General features: G+C 42.0%; 2 protein-coding genes across 7 annotated transcripts; one reads left to right on the top strand and one right to left on the bottom strand.

Annotated features, from left to right (window-relative positions):
* Window positions 1-1,053: 1,053 nt before the first annotated feature.
* On the bottom strand, window positions 1,054-6,907 carry LOC140733039 (uncharacterized). Of its 3 annotated transcripts, none has more exons than XM_073055829.1 (2): window positions 6,872-6,907; window positions 1,054-4,626 (listed from the first exon to the last, which is right to left on the bottom strand). In XM_073055829.1, exon 2 carries the CDS (start codon window positions 4,137-4,139, stop codon window positions 3,123-3,125), a length of 1,017 nt encoding a protein of 338 aa, XP_072911930.1. In that variant the 5' UTR covers window positions 4,140-4,626; window positions 6,872-6,907; the 3' UTR covers window positions 1,054-3,122. The 3 variants fall into 3 exon arrangements, with proteins under 3 accessions (XP_072911930.1, XP_072911929.1, XP_072911931.1); XM_073055828.1 differs by having other exon boundaries at window positions 4,740-6,902; XM_073055830.1 differs by having other exon boundaries at window positions 6,468-6,902.
* A 9,555-nt stretch (window positions 6,908-16,462) lies between these two features.
* LOC140733034 (uncharacterized) lies at window positions 16,463-24,468 on the top strand. 4 transcript variants are annotated; one of them, XM_073055811.1, is made up of 2 exons: window positions 16,463-16,584; window positions 20,897-24,468. In XM_073055811.1, exon 2 carries the CDS (start codon window positions 21,366-21,368, stop codon window positions 22,629-22,631), a length of 1,266 nt encoding a protein of 421 aa, XP_072911912.1. In that variant the 5' UTR covers window positions 16,463-16,584; window positions 20,897-21,365; the 3' UTR covers window positions 22,632-24,468. The 4 variants fall into 4 exon arrangements, with proteins under 4 accessions (XP_072911912.1, XP_072911914.1, XP_072911913.1 ...); XM_073055813.1 differs by having other exon boundaries at window positions 16,492-16,584; window positions 18,760-24,468; XM_073055812.1 differs by lacking the exon at window positions 16,463-16,584 and adding an exon at window positions 16,595-18,373.
* Window positions 24,469-25,101: the final 633 nt, after the last annotated feature.

The following is a 25,101-nucleotide window of genomic DNA, read 5'->3' as shown; positions in this document are numbered from 1 at the left end:
CAGCATTTTGTGTACGTTATTTGAATTTCCGGCATCTGTAGATTTCCTCGTGGTTACCATCTAAAAAATCTCTTTCGATCTCCTGCCCTGATTTGCGTCTCCTGGGCAAAAATTGTATCAGATTGGAATTGATTGATGATTTTAAAAGTCTTTTTTAGTTTGATAGGATGATTCTAACCACACACATTCCAGCGTATTACATTAATCCGTTTAAATACCATAATAGAGTTTTATTCTACTTTACACAAGCGCAGAGCACATACCAATACGGGATAATCAAAAATGGCGGTGATGAAGAATACCACCATATAGAAAACACGCATGCTCCGGAAACACCCAATGGGAAAAGCCCCCGAACTCTAACCCCACTCCCTCCCCCCACAGCCTGAAGGATAGCAGGCACCCCATAAATAGACACAAAGCGATGGACTATAAAAAAAAAACCCAGAAAATTCAAAAAGATTTTCTCATCGCTCCCTCTAGTTAAAAGAAACAAAACTCACTGACCTTGTAAGAGGAACAGCAAAATCTCAATGAAGGAAAATGTTTACATTTCCAACATCTATAAACTATCCCATGTTTATATTTAGCCTTTTTTAAATGAAGAAAGAACCCGACAGGGCCAAAACAATAAATTAAAGATAACTATGTTATGGCTTAAAAAGAAAATCCGGCACCATCTTAAATTTAACATTAAATCCCTAAAAAAGCTTTAAATTCTGTCATATGACAGTATGACATTCTATTATATAAAAACATACTGATATATTGAAATTAAACCAAAAAAAGAAAAAAATAAGCAATTATTAAGATCTAAAATATGTCACCTAGAAAAAACTAAGCATAGCTTTTAATAACAAATCAGCACAGTTCTTCAAAAAGAGTAGGAAAAAAAGATTAATAGCATATTTAACCCAAATAAATTTTCAAAAATACCAACTAGTAATATTATGTAAGTAATTGAACCCTCCCCTAGCTATATATATATTAAAAAACCATTAAGAAAAACTACCAATAATTAAGAAACAAACAAAAAAAACATCAAACCAAATAATAGGTCAAAGGAACAAGTCCCTTTATTTTCTTTTTATTAGTCTCTCAATGAAATGTCCAAGTGATCTTCATAAATCTTCTTTCCGAAATGCTAATGAGATGTCAGATAACCAAGCAGTCTTCCACACAGTTCAATCGTCAATTACAGTGGGTATAGTGCATCTTTACGATCAAAAAATGTACGAGCAGAAGAATTAGGGGGAAAAACTTTAATTCAGGTTGGGTAACGCAAGGAGAGGTACAGTTTTTAAAAAATCATATGCCTGTTTCATTCCCAAAGCAAATTTTGATCTTTGTTCCATTACCTCCTTCGGGTAATCCTCATAAAAATGGAGCTCAGAATTCTTGAATCTGAAAATTCTCTCTTTCCTTGCCCGTCTCATAATTTGATCTTTCATTTTAAAGTGATGAAAGCAAACTAAAATAGACCTTGGTTTATTTGAATCTTGAGATCTCAAAGTAAGAGCATTGTGTGCTTTTTCTATAGCAGGAGGCTGTGATAATATAGTGTAGGCAACAAAGTATGAAAAAGCTTACCAAAGCAAGCAATTTTCGACTCCTTCCTGCAACCTGACAATTCGTATATTCCTTCAACGAGACCTAGTTTCCAGATCTATAATCTTATCGACATCTTTCCAAATGAGCTGCAGTTTCAAGCAATTTTTGCTTAGTTACCTTCAATTCTTCTTCATGTGTAATTACTTGAGTTTCTAGGTCTTTAAGTTTTCCCAGAAAAGACATTAGTATTCTTTTCCAGTTGGTCTTTAATTAAATTCAAAGTCTGAGCCATATCTTCAGCCCATGATGGCACTTCATCAGATCTTTCCTTTCCCGTTACCTTTATCACTAGGTTCAGGCAAGTTCTTCCTGCTCCTCAAAGACATGTAGTTCCACTTCAAGAATCAGCAAATAAAGATTCTAAATTCAAAGTTTAAACTAGGGGGAAAAGGAACAAAACCGGGAGCAGCACAAAAGCTGCTGCTACTCCATTTACAGAAAGGCTGAGTCCCCCCATTATGCATTTGAAGCTCCAGACTCTTACAGTTTCCCTCGTCAGTTGAATTAGAGGATTTCCATTCTATTGGCTCAAGGTCACCTTCTTACTTGCTCTAGTCCAGCACTACAACCAATGTTGTTCCATGGTTTCTGCCCCTCCCATCTTTGTGTATTTGTGCCTTTCAACTCTGACTAGTCCAAACCAGTTAAACAAGGTGACTCAGACACGTGACTACAGATTGCTTCTTTGGTAGGTCTGGAACTTTACATAATAAACAGCTACTTGTCGGAGAACAAATACAGGTTCAGCAAGTTAGCATTTGAAACTCCTCATGTCCACATTCAATTGCTCTGATTAGATTATCCCCAAGCAAGTATCAGATCAGAGTTCACAAAATGGGGGGAAACAAAGACATTTGTATTGTCTGCTACTTTTGTCCTGATTCATCTGTATCCACTGATTTGTAGACTGTTGTTCTTTTTGTCTACTTCCACTGACCTCCATTCATTCAAATCCAATAATTTGTAGACTGTAGTCCCTTCTGGCCAACAAGGATATTCTTTCTCAGGCAAGAGATCTGACAGAAAAACATAACTGCATTCAGCTTGTCTTCTTCTTCAGTCTGCAGAAAGTCATGCAGGAAATTCATGGGAAACTTCTTCACCCACAGTGGAGACTGTCTGGAACCCATCACCAAAGGAAGAGTGAGAGGTGAACAGCAGGATGGATTTAAAAGGATTATCATGGAACAGAAACACTGGAAGGGTCTAGCTGGACTAAGATGATTCCCTACTGTACATGGGGTGAGTTGTAAATTCAGCATGAACCCAAGGCAAATGATATAATACAACTGATTTATTAATCACAGTTCCAGAATATTAATTTCCACTTCCATTAAAGGATTAAAGGTGAACATCAGCAGAAGAAACTCCTCTCATGTCCAGTGGCCAGGGTGTAGAACTGGGTGTGATAAGCAGCAGCAATAATTAGTGAGTTCAATACCAACAGTCTCTTTTAAATTTGTCTCTGGATTCAGCAACTTCGATGGTTGAAGATCCAGCATAAGGCATCCTTAAATTATGTCCTCACTGTGAACTCGGTAGTGTTTCGTAAGTTCGGATGTCCGATTGAATCGCTTCCCACATTCAGAGCAGGAGAACGGCCTCTCACCAGTGTGAACTCGCAAGTGTGTCTGCAGGTTGGATATCTGAGCGAATCGCTTCCCACACTCTGAGCAGATGAACGGTTTCTCCCCAGTGTGAGTTCGCTGGTGTACCTGTAGGTTGTATAACACAGTGAATCCTTTCCCACAATCTGAGCAGGTGAACAAATACTCCCCCCTGTGAACTGACTGGTGTATCAGTAGGTCTGTTGACTGACAAAATCCCTTTCCACAGTCTGAGCAGGTGAATGGTTTCTTCACACTGTGAGTTGACTCATGTCTCTGTAGGTGGGATGACCGAGCAAACCCTTTCCCACACACGGAACAGATGAATGGCCTCTCTCCAGAGTGAAGTCGCTGGTGTCTGTACAGGTGAGATGACCAAGTGAATTGCTTCCCACAGTCTGAGCAGGTGAATGGCCTCTCCCCAGTGTGAACTCGCGTATGTCCTTTCAGATCAGATAACCGATTGAATCCTTTCCCACAATTTGAGCAGGTAAACGGCCACTTCCCAGTGTGAAGTGACTGGTGTCTGCGAAAGTCAGATAACTCACTGAATCCTTTCCCACAATTTGAGCAGGTGAACGACCACTTCCCAGTGTGAACTGGCTGGTGTTTGAGAAGGTCAGATGACCGAGTGAATCGTTTCCCACAGTCTGAGCAGCTGAACAGATTTTCCTCAGTGTGAGTTTTCTGATGTCTAGATAAGTTGGATGAGAGAGTGAATCCTTTTCCACAGTCTGAGCAGGTGAATGGTTTCTCCCCAGTGTGAACTGACCGATGTCTCTGCAGCTGAGATGATGAATTAAATCCCTTCCCACAGTCTGAGCAGGTGAACTGTTTCTTACTAGTGTGATCTCGTTGATGTAGCTTCAGTTGACATGACCGTGGAAATCCCTTCCCACAGTCTGAGCAAGTAAATGGCATCTTCCCAGTGTGAACTGATTAGTGTGTCAGTAGGTCAGATGACTGAATGGATTCCTTCCCAAATTCTGAGGTGAACAGCCTTTCTCTAAGGTGAAATGAACAGTGAGACAGCTGGTCAGATAACTGAGTGAATCCCTTCCACATGACAGAATGAGAATGATATCTCCCTACTGTCAATTCTCTAGCAATTCACTAAGTCAGATGCATGACGTAGTGACTCCCTTGTACAATCAAAGAAGTTGAAGACCGAGTGTTCTCAGCACGTCAGTTCTAGTGGATTTCACTAAGTCACAACAGAAAACTTCATCTCAGTCACAAAGCACATTCTCAGCTGGAATGAGATAATTCTTCATCTCCAAGGATCAACAATAAATATACTGGTGTTGCAGAAGAAATATCTGGTCACTCTTTAAAATCTGCAGAGACAGCAAACCTGAGCTGCTTGAGTCTGAGATTCCCGTTCACAAATTCTTCGCCATTTCTAACCCTGTAAGATTTATAAAATACATCAATGTGTGAAGGACAGCATTTTTGATGTGATAATTTTAGTCACTATGGAGAGCTCTGACATCACACTGTAACAAGTGAAATTCAACCCACGTTGAAGGAACTCCTCCTCCTCTTCCAACTGGGCAGAGATCAGTCATCTGGACTGACCATCAAATTCTCTGTTTTCCTTTCTGCATCAGAATGGGCCATTTCTGCCCATCTTCAACCTGTGCTCGGAGGTCAAGGAAGAGGAAGTTTTGGGCCTCCTAAGGGGTATTGAGGTGGATTAATCCTGAGGGCCTGCTGGGATTTACGCTAGGTTACCTAAGGTGGCCCTTGACCAGTAGTTTTGTGTCCTCTCTAGTAACAGACGAGGTCCTGGAGACTGGAATGTCACTAATGTTGGACCTCTACTTAAAAAGGGAACAAGGGAAAATCCTGGGAAGTATAGACCAGTGAGTCTCACGTTAGTCGTAGGGAAATAGATGTAGAAATTTCTGAAGGATAAAATATATAAGCATTTGGAAACCCATGGCCTAATTAGGGAGAGTCAGAATGGCTTTGTGCAGGGCAAGCCATGGCTTACCAGCTTGAATGAGTTTTTTGACAAGGTGATTTGGGAAATTAATGAGTGTAGTAGGGCAGTGGATGTTATCCTCATGGATTTCAGTAAGGTCTTTGACAAAGTCCCTCATGGGAGGCTAATCCTGAAGATTAAAATGCATGGGATTTATACAAGTTGGCTGTTTAGATTCAGAACAGGTTTGCACATAGAAGACAGAGGGTAATGGTTGAAATGACTTATTCGAGCTGGAGGTCTGTAATTAGTGGTGTTCCACAGGGATCTGTGGCGGGATCTCTGCTGTTCGTAATGTATATGAATGACCTGGATGAAAAGATAGATGAGTGGATTGGAAAATTTGCAGATGACACCATGATTAATGGAGTTGTGGATAGTGTAAAAGACTGGCAAAGAACACAGTACAATGTAGATCAGTCACAGATATGGGCTGAGAAATGGCAGATGGAGAGCTTCACCCAGATAAATGTGAGGGATTTCAGCTCAATAGGCAAATATAAGGATACAATACACTGTTCAGGGCAGGACCCTTAATTGTGTTGCTGAGCAGAGAGATCTTGGAATCCAAGTTCATAGGTTCTTGAAAGTGGCTTCACAGGTTGACAAAGTGGTTAAGAGAGCTTATGGAATACTTGCTTTTATGTTGCAACTTTATAAAACTTTAGTTTGGCCACATCTGGAGTACAATTCTGGTCACCCAACTTTCGGAGAATGTTGAGGCTTTGGAGGTGGAGAAGTAGTTCAACAGAATACTGCCTTCTTCAGAAAGCATGTGCTATCACAAGAGGCTGGATAAACTTGGGTTGGTTTCTCTGGAGCGCTGGAGGCTGAGGGGAGATTTGATACATGTTTTATAAGATTATGAGAGGCAGAGATAGACTGGACAGAGGGTATGTGTTTCCCAGGGTTGAAATGTCAAATAGCAGAGAGCATGCATTGACGGTGAGAGTGGACAGGTTAAGGTGGAGTGGGTGTGGGAGGGGTAAGTTTTTTTACTCAGAGACATGGATGCCTGGAATGTACTGGTCAGTATGGTAGTAGACATAAATACATTAGAAGCTTTTAAGAGAAGTTTGGATGCACACATAGAAACAAGGAGGATGGAGGGATATGGATATGGTGTATGTAGGAGGGAATTAGGTAACTTTGATTTGCTTTCTAGCTGGTTTGGCACGATAATGTGGGCAGAATGGCCTCTTCCTGAGCAGTACACTTCTATATTCTATTAAAAATATGAAAGATATTTTTGTTCCGAGTACCTAATCCTTGGAATTCGGTATCTGGAGGTCGGCAGTGTTTGGGAGACCCATCGACTCATATTCCCTCCGCTTGCGCTTCCAAACACACCCCACGGACTGGTGCGGAAAGCGGTAAAATTTCAGCCGCGACTGCCTCTTTACCCAGAAATCCCCACGAATAGGATACCCATCTATCCGTCACGCCTCCAGTAATGCGCATGCGCAGTAGAAATGGCGCCGACGCCGCCATTACAGATGAACAGAAATCGCAGTGGAGTCCTAATAGGGAGGTGGGGCTGACAGAGGGAAAGGACCGAGATTGTCCCGAATTAGCGGGGTCACCATGTTACCGGAACTCAGTTTTCCGTTAACCGCGGTACCGACGCCAATACTGATGGATCCCCAAACTGCAGCCCTGATTCTACCTGCGTCCGATTCGCCAGAGTCATTTGTCCGCTGAGCGCATGCGCAATTTCGGGATTTTTTTTTTTGTCTCCTCCCCCCCCCCCCCCGACGCCTGCGCAGTTGATCGCTGGGTCAGAGACGGCGAATTGAGAATCGCTGCGCTGTTGGGAGCGAAAAACACAAAATGCTGGAGAAACTCACTGAAATATCAACAGGCATCCCCTACCGAGAGAAAACAGAATACTGATCATCTGCCTTATTTACACACTTAATAATATTATATGTGATCGTCCTACGTTCTCAGGAAAACAATCTGTGATAGAGACGGAGAACACTTGGTAAAACACACACACACACATTGTTGTAGTTCTGTTGCCATTCTCATAAGGTATTGGCTTTATTGTACTTCCCCGCCCTACACACACAGGAATATTCTTTTTCTTTAGTGACCGGATGTGCAAATGTGTATATATTGTTTGTGTGCTGTATGTAACGTAGATACTTCTGTTTAATTTGTAATATGATTGTAACTACATTATGACATGCATCTAGACTAAATTATGTGTAGTCTTAATTTAAGTTGGTGCATAATTGACAGGGTTCTTCGCTCTCAGAGATCGAGCTATGATGAGTTCACACTGGACAAATAGTATGGAATAATTTATTGTATCATGGCAGATATCTTTTTGTAAATATTGGCAGTTTTCTTTTCACTAATTTTTGTAAGCTTGATTTTTGACACACAGAAATTCAAAGCGATTCCAGTCGTCTGTTCCCTTTGGTAGGAACACACTCCTTTAACACAATCCAGCTTTCCTTTATAACTCGAGCTCTCCAGTCCTGGTACGAATCTTTTCTGCACCCTTTCCAACTTAATGACATCTTTTCTGTAGCTGGGAGACGACAACTGTGTGCAGTATTCCAAGTGTGGAATCACTAAGGGTATTTACGAGAATGGTTCAAGGATTGAAAGGTTTATCATATGAAAAATGTTTGGTGGCTCTGTGCCTGTACTCACTGGAATTCAGAAGAATGACGGGGAGTCTCCTTGAAATCTATTGAACGGTGAAAAGCCCAGAAAACTTTGATGTGGAGAGTATGTTTTCTTCAGTGGGGGAGTCTAAGACCAGAGGGCACAGCTCCAGAATAAAGGGACATCCCTTTAGAAAGAGGAGGAGGAGGAATTTCTTTATTCAGAAAATAATGAATCTGTGGAATTGGTTGCCACAGGCAGCTGTCGAGACCAGGTAATTGGGCATATTTAAAGCGGAAGTTGATAGATTCTTTATAAGAGAGGCCATGGAAGGTTATGCGGAGAAGGCAGGAGAATGGAGTTGAGGGAGCAATGAATCAGCCATAATGAAATGGCAGAGCAGACTCAATGAGCACAGTGGCCTAATTCTGCTCCAGGCCTTGTGGTCTTACAGTTTTAAGACACACCGTTATCAACCCTCCATTCATCTGGCCAGAAGATTATATAAGTATCTCTTTTAGGACACATACAAACACTTCCCTTGCTTCTCCACAGTATCCAAGGATAAACATGATGAGACATTGGTGATGTATTCTCCTTAATGTGGCTTAAAGTTTGTAATGCCAATATGCACAAAGAGTTGATGATTCATTCCCTTAAATCATTAGCTTTCATCATATTCACCAGAGTAAATACAAACAAGAAGTATTCATTTAAAATCTCTTCCATCCCCTGAGCCTCCGCATGTGGATAACCACACTGATCTTTAAGGGACATGTCTCTCACTTATTAAAGATTAGCTCTCATTATTTGTCAGGTATATGTCAAAACATTAAACCATACATTTAAATGGTTACGTGCATCAGAGATATGCTGTGGTAGCCTACAAATGTCGCAGCACTTCGAGCACTAACATAGCATGCTCACAACTTCTAACACTGACTCATACATCTTTGGAAGTGGGAAGAAAGTTCAAAATGCCTTTATTAAAGTTTAGAGTAAAATTTATTATCAGAATACTTACACGTCACCACATTCAATCTTGAGATTCTTTTTCCTGCAGGGATACTTGGGAAATCTATAGAATAGTCACTGTAAACAGGATCAATGAACAACAAATTGTGGAATTATAAATAAATAGCAATAAATAACAAGCATGAAATAACAAGATAAAGAGTCCTTGAAGTGAGACCTATAGTCTCAGCAGACCATCCTTCAGGAATATCCTATTTATATACTGAGTTCACCCTGATCCAAAACACAAGTGCCTCTCTTCTCTCATCTCTAACTCTGTCACATCTGTTTCATCTCTACCTTGAAACAGTGAGTTTCTAGTTCTGTCCCTCCCTCACCATATTTCTATCATGGCTTCAATAATGCCATTGCTACGTGACACTCCTAACCATGCCAGCTTCCGAGAATTCAATACTCTAACTCTCCAGAGTATTGATAGCTGGCGCAGCCTCTTTAAGGGCTTAGGATGTTCCCGTTAATTGATAATCATTTTTTGTGCTCAGAATTGAGTACTTAAGGAACACCTGACCATTAGTTTATTGCCTGTATCGGCTCGTTGGGCTCTTTTGAGAAATCCCGTGGATTTTTTAACTCGGAGGAGTGGTGGTTGGTGGTGCTGACTGTGAATGGTTTGGGGATGTTGGGAAGTATTGTAGGTTCAGATGGGGGGGGGGAAGAGTCTGGAAAAGGAACCGCAAATGGAGGGTTCGGGTGAGTGCAGGTTGGCGGGAGGAGGTTGGAATAAAGTTGAATCTAGATATGGAAAACGGGAAAAGAAATATAATGTTGGAATGATTTCAAGTGATGGAGAGGAGGGGCAGGATATGGGGGGTGGGGGAAGAAAAGAATACTTCAAGGTATTGTTTAAGATCGATACGGAACTGCCTTCTATCAATCCCATTAAGTAATCTACAGAGTTAGAATTGGCCATCGCGGAATATAGATTGTGTTCGTACTTTAAGAGGGGGTAATGTGTTAATCATTTGTAAGGTAAGAAACAGTGTGAGAAGGCATTACTTTTGAAAACTTTACTTGGAGAAAGGATAGTATCTATGTTACCCAATGAAAACAGAGGTATTGGGGATGTCATAATGGGTGTTGTGGAGATTTCGATACAAGAGGTTAAATCTCATTTATTGGGAGGCAAGGTTAAGGGTGTAAAGAGATTGCAGGTTGTCAGAAATGCGGAAAGGATGGATGGTTTATCTCTATTGCTGTATTTTTGAGGTGAAGTTCCCTGATAAAAGTTTGGGGTATATGTTACTTGTAATGTATGAGCTTATATTCCACCTCCACTTAGATTTTACAAATATCAGAGGTCTGTGCATGTTGCAGCAGTATGTCATGGGAAACTAAGATGTAGTAAGTGTGGTGTGGAACATAAGTATGAAGATTGTGAAGGCATAAAGTTGAATTGTAATTGTGGAAGAGAACATGGTGCAGCTTATGGAGGACGTGAAGTGCTTAAGGAGGCAGCTGAGGTTCAGTAGGTTTAGGTACAGTTAGGTGTGTCTTGTGCAGAGGCCTTGCAAAGAGTTAAACCAAACGTTGATAAAGTATTACCAGTCAGAGAACAGAATGTGAAGTTGGAGGCTATATGACTGCATCATAGTTCTCGTACTAAAGATACTTTACTAGTTGATAAAATGAAGTTTGTGATGTTCATAATGGATGTGGTGAATTGTACTGCTCAAACACCAAGTCATACTGAGAAAATTAAAACCATGGTGAAAGCTGCTGAAAAGTATCTGGGTGTGACAGGTGTTATGTGGGAAGCTGTAAATGAAGCTCTAATGGGTGGGGTATCTGTACTTCAGTCTCCTTGTGAAGATACATAATGCACATAAGAATATTGCAAAGGAATGTGAGAAGCCTGATTTCTAATGGACAAGACTTTAAAAAGTTTGTTTCTGATTTATCAAATCTATCTGATGTTGTATGTATTCAAAAAACCTGTTTGTTGCCACATTTAAGTTTTTCTTTGCAGGATTATATTGTAATTAGGTGTGATAGAATAAAGAGTGGTGTTGCTAGTTTTATAAGGAATGGGGTAGGATATAGAGTTGTGGATGTGGATGATATGTATGTGTCACTGATTGTGGAAATATTTGATTCAGTGGGTAGGGGTATTGAAGTGGTAAATTTTTACAACCCTTATGGTAAGCTTTCAATTGATTTGTTGGAAAGCATATGTAGTTCAAGCTCACTAAGGTTTGTATGGTGTGGGGATTTTAACGCACATAGTTCACTGTTGTTGTTCACAGAATGATTGTAGAACGTTTTTTGGGTATTTTCAATCTTGTGCGTGTTAATGATGGGAGGGACATGCATTAATAATAGTTATGAAATTGCTATGCATTTAACTTTAGAACATTCTGGCTGGAGTGAATGAGGGATGTCATGGGAGATGAAACACTGAGTGATCATTTTCCTGTATTGATAACCTTGGGTTTAGATTTGTATAGGGGACAGGAGGCTACTTTTAGGAGGTGGAATCATGATAAAGCAAATTGGGAGAAGTGTAAGATTTTATGTGATGAACATCTGTCAGGGCTGAATGTTGAGGACAGTGTGGATTTTTGCAATGAAAGGTTATGTCACATTAATTCAGCAAACTGCAGTGGAAGTGATCCCTATTAAAAAGGACCTCTAATAGGAGAAAGCTATACCATGGTGGACTGATGAGTGTGCAGAGGCAATTAGAGAGATAAATAAGGCATTTAGGAAAGTTAATAAGGTCACTTGGAGAGTGATACTAGTTAAGAATAAAAGGGCACAGGCTGTGGTGAGAAAAGTGGTGAAAGTTGTGAATAAGGTTTACTGGAGGTCATATTGTGATAGCATTTGAAGGGATATTAAACTTGGAGCTGTTTGGGGAAATTATTAAGAAAATGGGCAGTGGGGATGGATTGATAGAGCTAATAACATTCAAGTATTAAAGATAATGATTGTTACTGAAATTGAGAAGGCTGAGTTTCTAGCTTGGTCATTTGCTGCAATTCATAATCAAGATCATTTAAGTGAAGAGGCTAAACAATGTAGGGTTAAAGCTCTAAGTGAATAACCTGATGTGTTGGAATCTGGCAGTAGCAATGCTCGTGATGTAGAGTTTTCTTTGTGTGAATTTAAGAAAATGATTAATGATACGGGCCAGACAGCTCCAGGAAAGGATGATACAAGTATATGTTATTGTACATTTAAACTTGTGGCTGACAGTTCTATTGGGATGACAAAATTTTTGAATCGTATCTGGAGTTTAGGCCATCTTCCGTCCTCATGGAAAATGGCAGTAGTAGTGCATATTCTAAAACCTGGGAAACCCCTGCTGGATCGTTCTAGTTTTAGACCAATATCACTAACATCCCATTTCTGTAGACTTGTGTAACATATGGTAATAGAGCAGTTGAATTATATTTTGGAAACTCAAAAATGAAATGGTCATCTGAAACTCTGACTTCTCCAACTTGACAAAGTCCATGATCCAGTAGCCTCTTTAAAATGTCTCTGACATGAGTGATATGCTCCACCATGGAGGAATTGGAGAAGATTAGGATATCATCCAAGTCAATGCAGGCATTATTTTGGGGAATGTTCCGGAGCATGAAGTTCATAATTGCTTGGAAAAAGGCTGAGGTGTCCACAAGGCCAAAGGGCATATGTAACCTGGTATTTATAGTGCCCTGTTGGTGTACTGAATATTGACTTCCACTCATTGCCCTCTTTGATATGGACCAGATGGTAGGCTCTCAGAGATCTAATTTTGTGAATACACTCGTAAGAAGAAGGGGTAGCGATTCTTGGTCATTATGCAGTTTAATCCGTTATAACAAATGCGCGGCCGCAGGCTCCTGTATTTCTTTTGTACGAAGAAGAAACCTGCACCCGCAGGTGAGGATGACCACCGAATGAAGCTTCCTTTATATACTCCTCCAAGGTGCATCTCTTTGGGCCTGAGAACATGTAGAAAAGACTGCATGGAACTTTCTGACAACTTTTAATGGCGGTTGGCAGTCCAACATAAAGTGCATTACCGCCACCAACTGGACTGGAGTGTGGTGTAGAGTTGGGAAATAAAACCCCTACTAGTTCTTTATCAAATGAAAACTAAGTTACCCACAAAATCTCTATAGATTGTAAATAATGAAAGACAATATTGTGAATTAAATTAAAGTCACTTCCATAACTTTGTGATGTATTTAAATGAATCCTATCAACCCCCAAAGTTAGTAGTGCAGTCTGCATTTCCTTTCTTTCATCCTTGTATAATTCATATTGTAAAAAATGTGTTCAACTGTTTCATAATTACGACAACATCTAGACATCCCATAGTGGTGTTTTCCAAGAAGATGTAAGATATACTTAAATATGCTATGCCAAATTCCAAGTCAATATAATTTCTTGTTTTACCCCTTTTCCCATTAATCCAGCAGTTTACATATTCTGTACAGTGTCTCCACTGATGCCCATTATCCCACAAATTTTGCCATCATCCTCCAATTCTTAGCCTCACCAACACCTCAGATTCTGGTTTGCTAAGTGGAAGGTTTACATCCACAGTTGGACTTTTAACAGCTTCTGTGGCCAAACAATCAAACTGCTCGTTCCCCTCAACACGTCTATGTACAGGGACCCACAAGGTGATATGTAAACCAATACTTAGAATATGAAATGAAATTTGAAGAGCTTCCAGCAGTAAATCTCACCTACTGATAGAATGACTAGTAAAACCAAAAAAGAACATGCACAAATTGCAACTTTGAAAGGACAGATTTCCTCAACCCACTGTTAAGCCCAAAATTATGGCAACCAGTTCTGCTGTGTACACTGATAGATGGTCAAGATGTTTCTTTATTGTTACCTGTAATTCAGGCACAAAAACACCCACAACAACATTCCCTGTTAAATTATCTTTTGACCCATTAGTAGAAATGATTAGCATATAATAATAATTTTCTTTAACATACTGATGAACCTAGACTGTCAAACATATCAGGATCTTAGATTTCATTAAATCATGCTACCTAAAAATCAACTAAATTCATTGGGGAAAAAACCAAGGTAGGGTTACTGAAAAAGCTAGTGGGACATATTGCATAATCCAGCAAACCCATTTTCCTAGTGTGATAAGAACCCAGCCACGCAGAACTAAAATCTCTTCTTGTGATGTTGCTAACAGTTTTCAAAACACTTAACAGGGCGATCATTTCTCTGCCCCCCTCAAATTAATCCAGTATGTTAACAACTTCAACCTCCACAACTGTACGGGTAATTGTCTCATTTCAAACTGTAAAGCCAATACTGGAGATGACCTTACTGCACCATAACACAGTCTTAAAGCCTGTGCTTGTATCACATCCAAGCATTTTAAATTGAAGATGAAACTGATTCGTAAGACACATGGTTTTAATCAAGCAGAGATCTAATTAAACAAATAAATGATCAGAGATTTTCATGTAGCACCCCAAGAAGACTCACATAGATATCCAGGGATATTTAATGTCCTTTTTGATTTATCAATTACTTTACTGATATGGCACTTTCATGCCAGTTTGTTATCCAGCCACATGCTGAATCTTACCACTGGCACTTCAAGAGTTTGTCCATACAATTTCAAATCAAGTGCAGGTCTATTGATCTTTGTAAAACACGTAACTTGTATTTTAGCTACTGAAACCATAAACACACATATAGTTGTCTACTGTTTGACCTTAACTGCAGTCAAATTGAAAATTTTAGCTCTCCTCTATAATACTCCATATGCAAAAATTGATTACCCACCCCAGTACCCATTTCAAAAAAAAATCATTAATCATAATATTAACCAATAAAGGGCTACAAATAATTCCTTGTGGGGTCCTATTCTCCATCTCATAGAAGCCCAAATACGTTTTTCCTACCCTTCCTGCATTGATGGTCCAAATTTAAAAAATCCTTATTTCCATAATGTAATCAAAAGACCATCACTCCATAAAGGTATCAGATACTTATCAATATCAAATAATACTGCTACTCCAACTTCTTTAATTACGCTTTCTGAATATCATCTTCCAAGCACAAAACTGAATCCCATGCCATATTCCCCTTCTGAAATCTGCTCTGATCAAACACTATCATCTCTTTTCCAAAATATAATTCAACTGCTCTATTACTATACCTTCCACAAGTCTACACAAATGGGATATTAGTGATATTGGTCTATAATTAGAACGATCCAGCAGGGGTTTCCCAGGTTTTAGAATAGGCACTACTACTGCCATTTTCCATGAGGACGGAAGATGGCCTAAACTCCAAATACAATTCAAAATTTTTGTTATCCCAATGGAACTGTCAGCCACAAGTTTAAACATACAATAGCATATACTTTTATCATCCTTTCCTAGAGCTGTCTGGCCTGTAACATTAAGCGTTTTCTCCTGCCTTCTCCCCATAACCTTTCAAGGCCTCACTTATAAAGAATCCATCAACTTCCACTTTAAAAATACCCAATGACCTGATCTCGACTGCTGCCTGTGGCAACCATATCTACAGATTCATTACTCACTGAATAAAGAAATTCCTCCTCCTCCCCTTTCTAAAAGGATGCCCCTTTATTCTGGAGCTGCGCCCCACTGAAGGAAACATACTCTCCACATCAAATTTTTCTGAGCTCTTCACTATTCAATTGATTTCAAGGAGATTCCCCGTCATTCTTCTGAATTCCAGTGAGTACAGGCGCAGAGCCACCAAACATTTTTCATATGATAAACCTTTCAATCCTTGAACCATTCTCGTAAATACCCTTAGTGATTCCACACTTGGAATATTGCACATAGTTCCAGTCTCACAGCTACAGAAAGGATGTTATTAAGTTGGAAAGGATGCAGAAAAGATTCGTACCAGGACTGGAGAGCTTGAGTTATAAAGGAAAGCTGGATACACTGCAACTGTGTTAAAGGAGTGGGTTCTGACCAAAGGGAAAAAACGGCTGAAGTCGCTTTGCACTTTCGTGTGTCAAAAATAAAGCTTACAAAAATTAGCGAAAACTGCCAATATTTACAAAAAGATATCTACCATGACACAATAAATAATTCCATACTATTTGTCCAGTGTGAACTCATCGCAGCTCGATCTCTGACAGCAAAGATCTCTGTCAATTATGCACAAACTTAAATTAAGACTACACACGATTTAGAGTACGCTGCACGCCACAATGTACCGTAGTTACAATCATATTACAAAATAAACAAAAGTATCTACGTTACATACAGCACACAAACAATATATACACATTTGCACATCTCATTACTAAAGAAAAAGAATATTCCCCTGTGTATGGCGGGGACGTAAAGCCAATACCTTATAAAAATGACAGCAGAATTGCAACAGTATCTGTGTGTGTATGTATGTGTATATACGCACTAAGTGCGTTTACCAAGTGTTCTCCGTTTCCGTCATAGCTTATTTTCCTTTGAACGCAGGACGCTCAGGGTGATCGTATATAATATTATTAAGTGTGGAAGTGTTGATATTTCAGTGAGTTTCTCCAGCATTTTGTGTTTTCTGCTTCCAACAGCGCAGCGATTCACAATCCACCGTCAAAGACCCAGCGATCAACTGCGCAGGCGCACGGGGTGCAAAAAAAAAGTCCAGAAGTGCGCATGCGCAGGAGTCAACGGACAAACGGCTCTGGCGAATCGGCCGCAGGCGGGCTGCGGCTTGGGGATCCGTCAGTATTGGTGTCGGCACCGCGGCGAAGGGAAAACTCCTGTGAGTTCTGGTAATATGGTGGCCTCGCAAATTTGGGACAGTCTCGGTCCTTTCTCTCTGTCAGCTCCACCTCCCGATTCGGACTCCACTTTGATTTTTGCTGATATGCAATGGTGTCAGCGCCATTTCTATGGTACTGGAAGCGTGACGGATAGATGTTGATCTTATTTGTGGGGATTTCTGGGTAAAGATACAATCATGGCTGACAACTCGCTGATACATCCTCTTATTTAGCCTTCGATCATGACCCCACTAAGGAGCACCAGGATACTGTCTCCCACACCATCATCAACCTTATCAGCTCTGGGGATCTCCCATCCACTGCCACCAACCTCATAGTTCCCACACCCCGCACTTCCCGTTTCTACCTCCTACCCAAGATCCAGCAACCTGTCTGTCCAGGTAGACCCATTGTCTCAGCTTGCTCCACCTAACTAATTTCTGCATACCTTGACACTGTTTTGACCCCCCCTTGTTCAATCTCTTCCCACCTATGTTCGTGACACTTCTCACGCTTTGAATTTTTTCAATGATTTTAAGTTCTCTGGCCCCCACTGCCTTATTTTCACCATGGACGTCCAGTCCCTATATACCTCCATCCCCCACCGGGATGGTCTCAAAGATCTTCGCTTCTTTTTGGATTCCAGACCTAACCAATTCCCCTCTACCCCCACTCTCCTCCATCTAGTGGAATTAGTTCTTACTCTCAATAATTACTCCTTTGGCTCCTCCCACTTCCTCCAAACCAAGGGTATAGTCATGGGCACCTGCATGGGTCCCAGTTATGCTTACCTTTTTGTTGGCTTTGTGGAACAGTCCAGGTTCCAAGCCTATACGGGTATCTGCCCCCCTCTTTTCCTTCGCTAAATTGACGACTGCGTTGGCACTGCCTCCTGCACGCATGCTGAGCTCGTTGACTTCATTAACTTTGCCTCCAACTTTCGCCCTCCCCTTTCTTGATCTTTCTGTCTCCATCTCTGGAGACGGCTTATCTACTGGTATCTGCTATAAACCTACTGGCTCTCTCAGCTACCTGGACAATTCCTCTTCCCACCCTGTCTCTTGCAAACATGCCATTCCCTTCTTGCAATTCCTCCATCTCCACCGCATCTGCTCTCAGGATGAGGCTTTTCATTCCACGACAAAGGAGATGTCTTTCTTTTTTAAACAAAGGGGCTTCCCTTCCTCCATCACCAACTCTGCTCTCAAACACATCTTTTCCATTTCACGCACATCTGCTCTCACCCCATCTGCTCGCCACCCCACTTGGGACAGGGTTCCCCTTGTTCTCACCTGCCACCCCACCAGCCTCTGTGTCCAACATATAATTCTCCGTAATTTCCGCCACCTCCAATGGGATCCTACTACAAAACACATCTTTCCCTACCCCCCCTTTCTACTTTCCGCCAGGATTGCTCACTACGCAACTCCCTTGTCCATTCGTCCGTCCCCCCATCCCTTCCCACCGATCTCCCTCCTGGCACTCATTATTGTAAGCAGAACAAGTGCCACACCTGCCCTTACACTTCCTCCCTCACCACCATTCAGGGCCCCAGACAGTCCTTCCAGCTGAGGCGACATTTCACCTGTGAGTCAGCTCGTGTGGTACACTGCGTCCAGTGCTGAAGGTGTGGCATTTTATATATTGGTGAGCCCCGACGCAGACTGGGAGACCGTTTCGCTGAACACCTACGCTCCGTCCTCCAGAGAAAGCAGGATCTCCCAGTGGCCACACATTTTAATTCCACGTCCCATTCCCACTCTACTGTCAAGATGAAGCCACACTCAGGTTGGTGGAACAACACCTTATATTCCGTTTGGGTAGCCTCCAACCTGATGGCATGAACATTGATTTCTCTAACTTCCGTCAATGCCCCTCCTCCCCTTCTTACCCCATCCCTTATTTATTTATTCATTCCCCCCTCTCCCTTTTTTTCTCTCTCTGCCCCTCTCACAATCACTCCTTGCCTGTTCTCTATCTTCCTCTGGTACTCCCCTCCCCCTTTCTCCCTAGGCCTCCCGTCCCATGATCCTTTCCCTTCCCCAGCTGTGTATCCCTTTTGCCAATCACCTTTCCAGCTCTTAGCTTCATCCCTCCCCTTCCTGTCTTCTACTATCATTTCGGATTTCCCCTTCCCCTCCTACTTTCAAATCTCTTACTATCTTTTCTTTCAGTTTGTCCTGACGAAGGACTCGGCCCGAAATGTCGACTGCAGATGCCTGGCCTTTTGTGTTCCATTAGCATTTTGTGTGTGATGGCTGACATTTTACCGCTTTCCGCACCAGTCCGTAGCGTGTGTTTGGAAGTGCAGGTGGAGGGAATATGAGTGGATGGGTCTTCCAAACACTGCCGACCTCCAATTACCGAATTCGTAGGAGTAGGGACTTGGAACAAAAATATCATTCCGATTTAATCTCTAATGAGGAATCTAATCTTCCAGTCACTGAAAATGCCAGTTAGTGCTGTACGGAGAAATAGAACAAAATCCTTCCTTCAGCTTTAGAACACAGAAGTGTACTGCACAGGAACAGGCCATTCTACCCACATTATTCTGCTGAACCAGTGAGAAAGCAAAGCTAACTCACCCAAGTCCCTCCGACATACACCATGTCCATATCTCTCCATCCTCCTTGTTTCTATGTGTGCATCCAAACTTCTCTTAAAATCCTCTAATGTATTTGTCTCTAACACCATACTGGGCAGTGGATTCCAGGCATCCGTGACTCTGAATAAAAACTTACACCTCCCCCCCCACCCCCAAACCTACCCACTCTTACCATCAATGCATGCCCTCTGCTATTTGACATTTCAACCCTGGGAAACACATACCCTCTGTCCAGTCTATCTATGCCTCTCATAATCTTTTAAAGATGTATCAAATCCCCCTCAGCCTCCAACACTCCAGAGAAACCAACCCAAATTTATGCAGCCTCTTCTGATAGTACGTGCTTTCTAAACCATGAACTACTTCTGCACCCTCTCCAAAGCCTCAACATCCTTTCTAAAGTTGGCTGACCTGAACTGTACCCCAGATGTGGCCAAACCAAAGTTTTATAAAGTTGCAACTCAACGTATTGACTTTAGAACTCAATGCCTCAACTAATAAAAGCAAGCATTCCATAAGCCTTCTTAACCACCTTGCCAACCTATGAAGACACTTTCAAGGAGCTATGAACTTGGGTCCCAAGATCTCTCTGCCCAGCAACACTATTAAGGGTTATCCTTATATTTGCCTATTGAGGTGAAACGCCTCACATTTATCCGGGTCAACCTCCATCTGCCATTTCTCAGCCCATATCTGCGACTGATCTATATTGTGCTGTGTTCTTTGCCAGTCTTCTACACTATCCATAACTCCATTACTTGGTGTCATCTGCAAATTTACTAGCCCACTCATCTATATTTTCATCCAGGTTATTCATATACATTACGAACAGCAGAGATCCCAGCACTGATCCCTGTGGAACTCCAGTAATTACAGACCTCCAGCTAGAATAAGTCACTTCAACCATTACCTGGTTGCACACAGGTCTTCTATGTGCAAACCTGTTGTGAATCTAAACAGCCATTTTGCTGCAGATCCCATGCATTTTAATCTTCTGGGTTAGCCTCCCATGAGGGACTTTTTCAAAGGCCTTACTGAAATTCATGTAGACAACATCCACTGCCCTACTACCCTCATTAATCTCTCTCATCACCTTGTCAAAAAACTCAATCAAGCTGGTAAGCCATGGCTTGCCCTGCACAAAGCCATTCTGACTCTCCCTAATTAGGCCATGGGTTTCCAAATGCTTATATATGATATCCTTCAGAAATTTCTACAGCTATTTCCCTACGACTGACGTGAGACTCACTGGTCTATAGTTCCCTGGATTTTCCCTTGTTCCCTTCTTAAGTAGAGGTACAACATTAGCCACTCACCAGTCTCCAGGACTCGCCTGTTGCTAGAGAGGACACAGAAATACTGGTTAACGGTAACCTGGGGTAAGTCCCATCAGGCCCTGGGAATAAATCCACCTTAATACCCCTTAGGAGACCCAAAACTTCCTCTTCCTTGACCTCTAAAACTCAGAACACAGGTTGAAGATGTTCAGAAATGGCCCATTCTGATACAGACAGAAAAACAGTCAAAGAATTTGATGGTCAGTCCAGATGGCTGATCTCTGCCCAGTTGGAAGAGGAGGATGTGTTCCTTCAACGTGGGTTGAATTTCGTTGTTACAGTGTGATGTCAGAGCTCACCATACAGACTAAAATTATCATTTCTAAAATGCTGTCCTTCACCCATTGATGTCTTTTATAAATTTTACAGGGTTAGAAATGTTGAAGAATTTGTGAACGGGAATCTCAAACTCAAGCACCTCAGGTTTGCTGTTTCTGTGCAGATTTTAAAGAGTGACCAGATATTTCCTCTGTAACACCAATATATTTATTGTTGATCCTTGGAGATGAAGAACTATCACATTCCAGCTGGGAATGTGCTTTGTGACTGAGATGAAGTTTTCTGTTGTGACTCAGTGAAATCCTGTAGAACTGATGTGCTGAGAACACGAGGTCTTCAACTGCATTGATTGTACAAGGGAGTCACTACGTCAATCATCTGACTTAATGAATTGCTAGAGAATTGACAGTAGGGAGATATCATTCTCAGGAACTCACTCAGTTATCTGACTAACTGGCTCACTGTTCACCTTCAGTAGCGGCTGTTCACCTCAGAATGTGGGAAGGAATCCATTCAGTCATCTGACCAACTGACACACTAATCAGTTCACACTGGGGAGATGCCGTTTACGTGCTCGGACTGTGGGAAGGGATTTCCACGGTCATGTCAACTGAAGCTACATCAACGAGATCACACCAGTAAGAAACCATTCACCTCAGACTTTGGGAAAGGATTCAATTCAGCATCTCAGCTGAAGGAACATAAGCGAGGTCACACTGCGGAGAGGCCATTTACTTGCTCAGACTGTGGGAAGCGATTCACTCGCCCATCTCACCTGCAGAGACATCGGTCAGTGCACACTGGGGAGAAACCATTCACCTGCTCAGACTGTGGGAAGCGATTCACTTCATCATCTCAGCTGAAGGTACATGAGCGAGGTCACACTGCGGAGAGGTCGTTTACTTGCTCAGACTGTGGGAAGGGATTCACTCGCCCATCTTACCTGCAGAAACATCGGTCAATTCACGCTGTGGAGAAACCATTCACCTGTTCAGACTGTGGGAAGGGATTCACTCAGTCATCTGACCTTCTCAGACACCAGTCAGTTCACACTGGGGAGTGGTTGTTCACCTGCTCAAGTTGTGGGAAAGGATTCAGTTGGTTATCTGCCCTTCACAGACACCAGTCAGTTCACACTGGGAAGGGGTTGTTCTGCTGCTCAAATTGTGGGAAAGGATTCAATCGGTTATCTGAACTGAAAATACATCAGCGAGGTCACACTGGGGAGAAGCCATTCACCTGCTCAGACTGTGGGAAGCGATTCACTTGGTCGTCTGACATGTACAGACACCGGCGAGTTCACTCTGGAGAGAGGCCATTCACCTGTTCCGTGTGTGGGAAAGGGTTTGCTCGGTCATCCCACCTAAAGAGACACGAATCAACTCACAGTATGAAGAAACCATTCACCTGTTCAGACTGTGGAAAGGGATTTTCTCAGTCATCAGACCTACTGACACACCAGTCAGTTCACACGGGAGAGTGGTTGTTCACCTGCTCAGATTGTGGAAAAGGATGCGTCTCATCATCTCAACTGAAAGCACATCAGCGAGTTCACACTGGGGAGAAGCCGTTCACCTGCTCAGACTGTGGGAAAGGATTCACTCAGTTATCCAACCTACAGATACACCAGCGAGCTCACACTGGGGAGAAGCCATTCACCTGCTCAGACTGTGGGAAGCGATTCGCTCAGGTATCCAACCTGAAGGCGCACTTGCGAGTTCACACTGCTGAAAGGCCGTTCTCCTGCTCTGAATGTGGGAAGCGATTCTTTCGGCCATCCGACCTTACGACACACTACCGAGTTCACAGTGAGGACAAAGTTTAAATATGGCTCATGCTGGATATTTAACCATCAAAGTTGCTGAATCCAGAGGCAAATTCTGAAGAGACTGTTGGTGTTGAACTCTGTAATTATTGCTGCTGCTTATCACACCCAGTTCTACACCCTGGCCACTGGACACGAGAGGAGTTTCTTCTGCTGATGTTCACCTTTAATGGGTCTGCAAATTAATATTCTGGATGTGTGATTAATAAATCAGTTGTATTTGAAACTTTGCCCCTGGTACTTGCTGAAATGACAACTAACCCCATGTGCAGTTGGGAGTCAGCTCAGTCCAGCTAGACCTTTCCAGTGTTTTTTTTCCATGATAATCCTTTTAAATCCATCCTGCTGTTCACCTCTCACTCGCTCTTTGGTGATGGGTTCCGGACAGTCTCCACCATGGCTGAAGAGGTTTCCCTTGAATTTCCTGCATGACTTTCTACAGACTGAAGAAGAAGACAAACTGACTGCAGTTACGTTTCTCTCTCAGATCTCTTGCCTGAGGAAGAATATCCTTGTTGGCCAGAAGGGACTACAGTCTACAAATTATTGGATTTGAATGAATCAAGTACAGTGGAAGTAGACAAAAAGAACAACAGTCTACAAATCAGTGGATTCAGATGAATCAGGACAGAAGTAGCAGACACTCCAAATGTCTTTGTTTCCCCCCATTTTGTGAACTCTGATCTGATTCTTGCTCGGGGATAATCTAATCAGAGCAATTGAATGTAGAAATAAGGAGGTTCAAGTGATGACCTGCTGAGCCTGTATTCATTCTCAGATAAGTAGCTATTTATTATGTAAAGTTCCAGACCTACCAAAGAAGCAATCTGTAATCACGTGTTTGGGTCACCTCGTTTAACTGGTTTGGACCAGTCAGAGTTGAAAGGCACAAATACACAAAGATGGGGGGCAGAAACCATGGAACAACATTGGTTGTAGCCCTGGACTAGAGCCAGTAAGAAGGTGACCAAAGTCGGTCAGGTGACCCAGAGCCAACGGGATGGAAACCCATTAATTCAACTGATGAAGTAAACTAAGAGTCTGGAGCTCCAAATACATAATGGTGATAACTCTCCAGTGTGGCGTGTCCATAGTTTTGTTTATCGGTAGTCCGCAGTTTCGTTCTACTGGGAATCCACAGTTTCGTTTTATGTGAGCGTCACTTTATGACATATGATGTCGGTATAAAAAGACATACGGACAGATTGCTGGAGTCTTTCATATCGAAGGAAAGAGTGAGGGAGTTAAGCCTGCGAAATGCGAGCCATCAGGAAACTGCTTGCTACCGAAAAGGTAAAGTCTGATACTTACCCATGCCCGAAGGATTGGGTTAATCAGCGGCACACTGTGCATTTTGGAGACATGACTGTCACTTCGTATGATCCATATGTGGATTTGTTGGAATATTTTGTGGCAACCACTTTTGTTAACCCTTACATGGTTTCGGGTATGTTATGTGGCAACCACTTGTGCTAAGAGATAGTCCGTGACTGTCACTTTGTGATATCTCTACGTGGATTTCGGAACAACTTGACGGATAAGAACTTCAGTGACTGCTACTTTGTTTACCCAGCATGGACCCTTTTGAAGACTTCGTGATCGCCTCTTCGTTGCATTGTGAATTTACAAGTTTCTCCTCTCACCCTACCTTGTGGATTACTGGAAGCTGCTAAATTGCCATTCTCAGACTGTGCTTGAGTAAGATTTGTTAAGAACTGTTCATAATCTTGACCGTTTGGGAGCTATGACGCGTAACACTTCTGTTTAAGATAGTAGTTTGTTTAATTTTCTATATTTTTGAGCAGATGTTAATAAATATAGTGATTTAACATTAAAACCGGACTCAATTTGTGATCTATTGCTGCTGTTACGTAACACCAGCAGCCAGATTCCAACCATCATGGATGAGGAGAACCCCACAGATACGTGGAGATCGGGACCACAAAGAACACCTGTCCAGCGTAGACTCCTTTACTGGGTAATAACCTTTTCTCTTCATTGACTGTTCATGGAGGGTCAGGGAATTCTAGTGGATATGCACACAGCTAGTTTGTAAATCCATGTGTTCTTTAGTTGAGACAATAAAGGTTACTTGGTGGTAAAAGCAGATTCTGTCTGCCTCTCTGATCATGCAATAATGGTCATTATTACAAGATCCTTATAACAAAATTGGCATCCCTGTTGGTGGCTCGAGGATAAATCTTCCTTTTCATTCGTCTGGCCATGGAGATAGGATAGTCAGCAGTTACTAACCCGGAGGAAGAATTCAGGAAAATCTGCAAGTTAGAAGGACTTGGATTGTTTTGATTGGAAGGGATTCCTCTAGAAATTTGTGTTGAGGAACTGGCCACAATACGAGGGGATGGTTAGTCACCCTGGCTGCAAAGGGAAAACTACTGGGGATGTACTTTGGAAAATCGCCCAAGAAAAGCTGTCGCGCAGGAACTTTAAACAATTACCAAAACCAGTC

This window comes from Hemitrygon akajei, chromosome 9, assembly GCF_048418815.1.
Source record: "Hemitrygon akajei chromosome 9, sHemAka1.3, whole genome shotgun sequence".
Classification (NCBI taxonomy): Eukaryota; Metazoa; Chordata; class Chondrichthyes; order Myliobatiformes; family Dasyatidae; genus Hemitrygon; species Hemitrygon akajei.
This window is presented reverse-complemented; position numbering and strand designations above follow the sequence as displayed.

What these genes read in the sequence shown, in the direction of transcription:
- LOC140733039 (XM_073055829.1), bottom strand. Translation starts at nt 4,139, where the DNA reads ATGCCATTTACTTGCTCAGACTGTGGGAAGGGATTTCCACGGTCATGT.
- LOC140733034 (XM_073055811.1), top strand. Translation starts at nt 21,366, where the DNA reads ATGCCGTTTACGTGCTCGGACTGTGGGAAGGGATTTCCACGGTCATGT.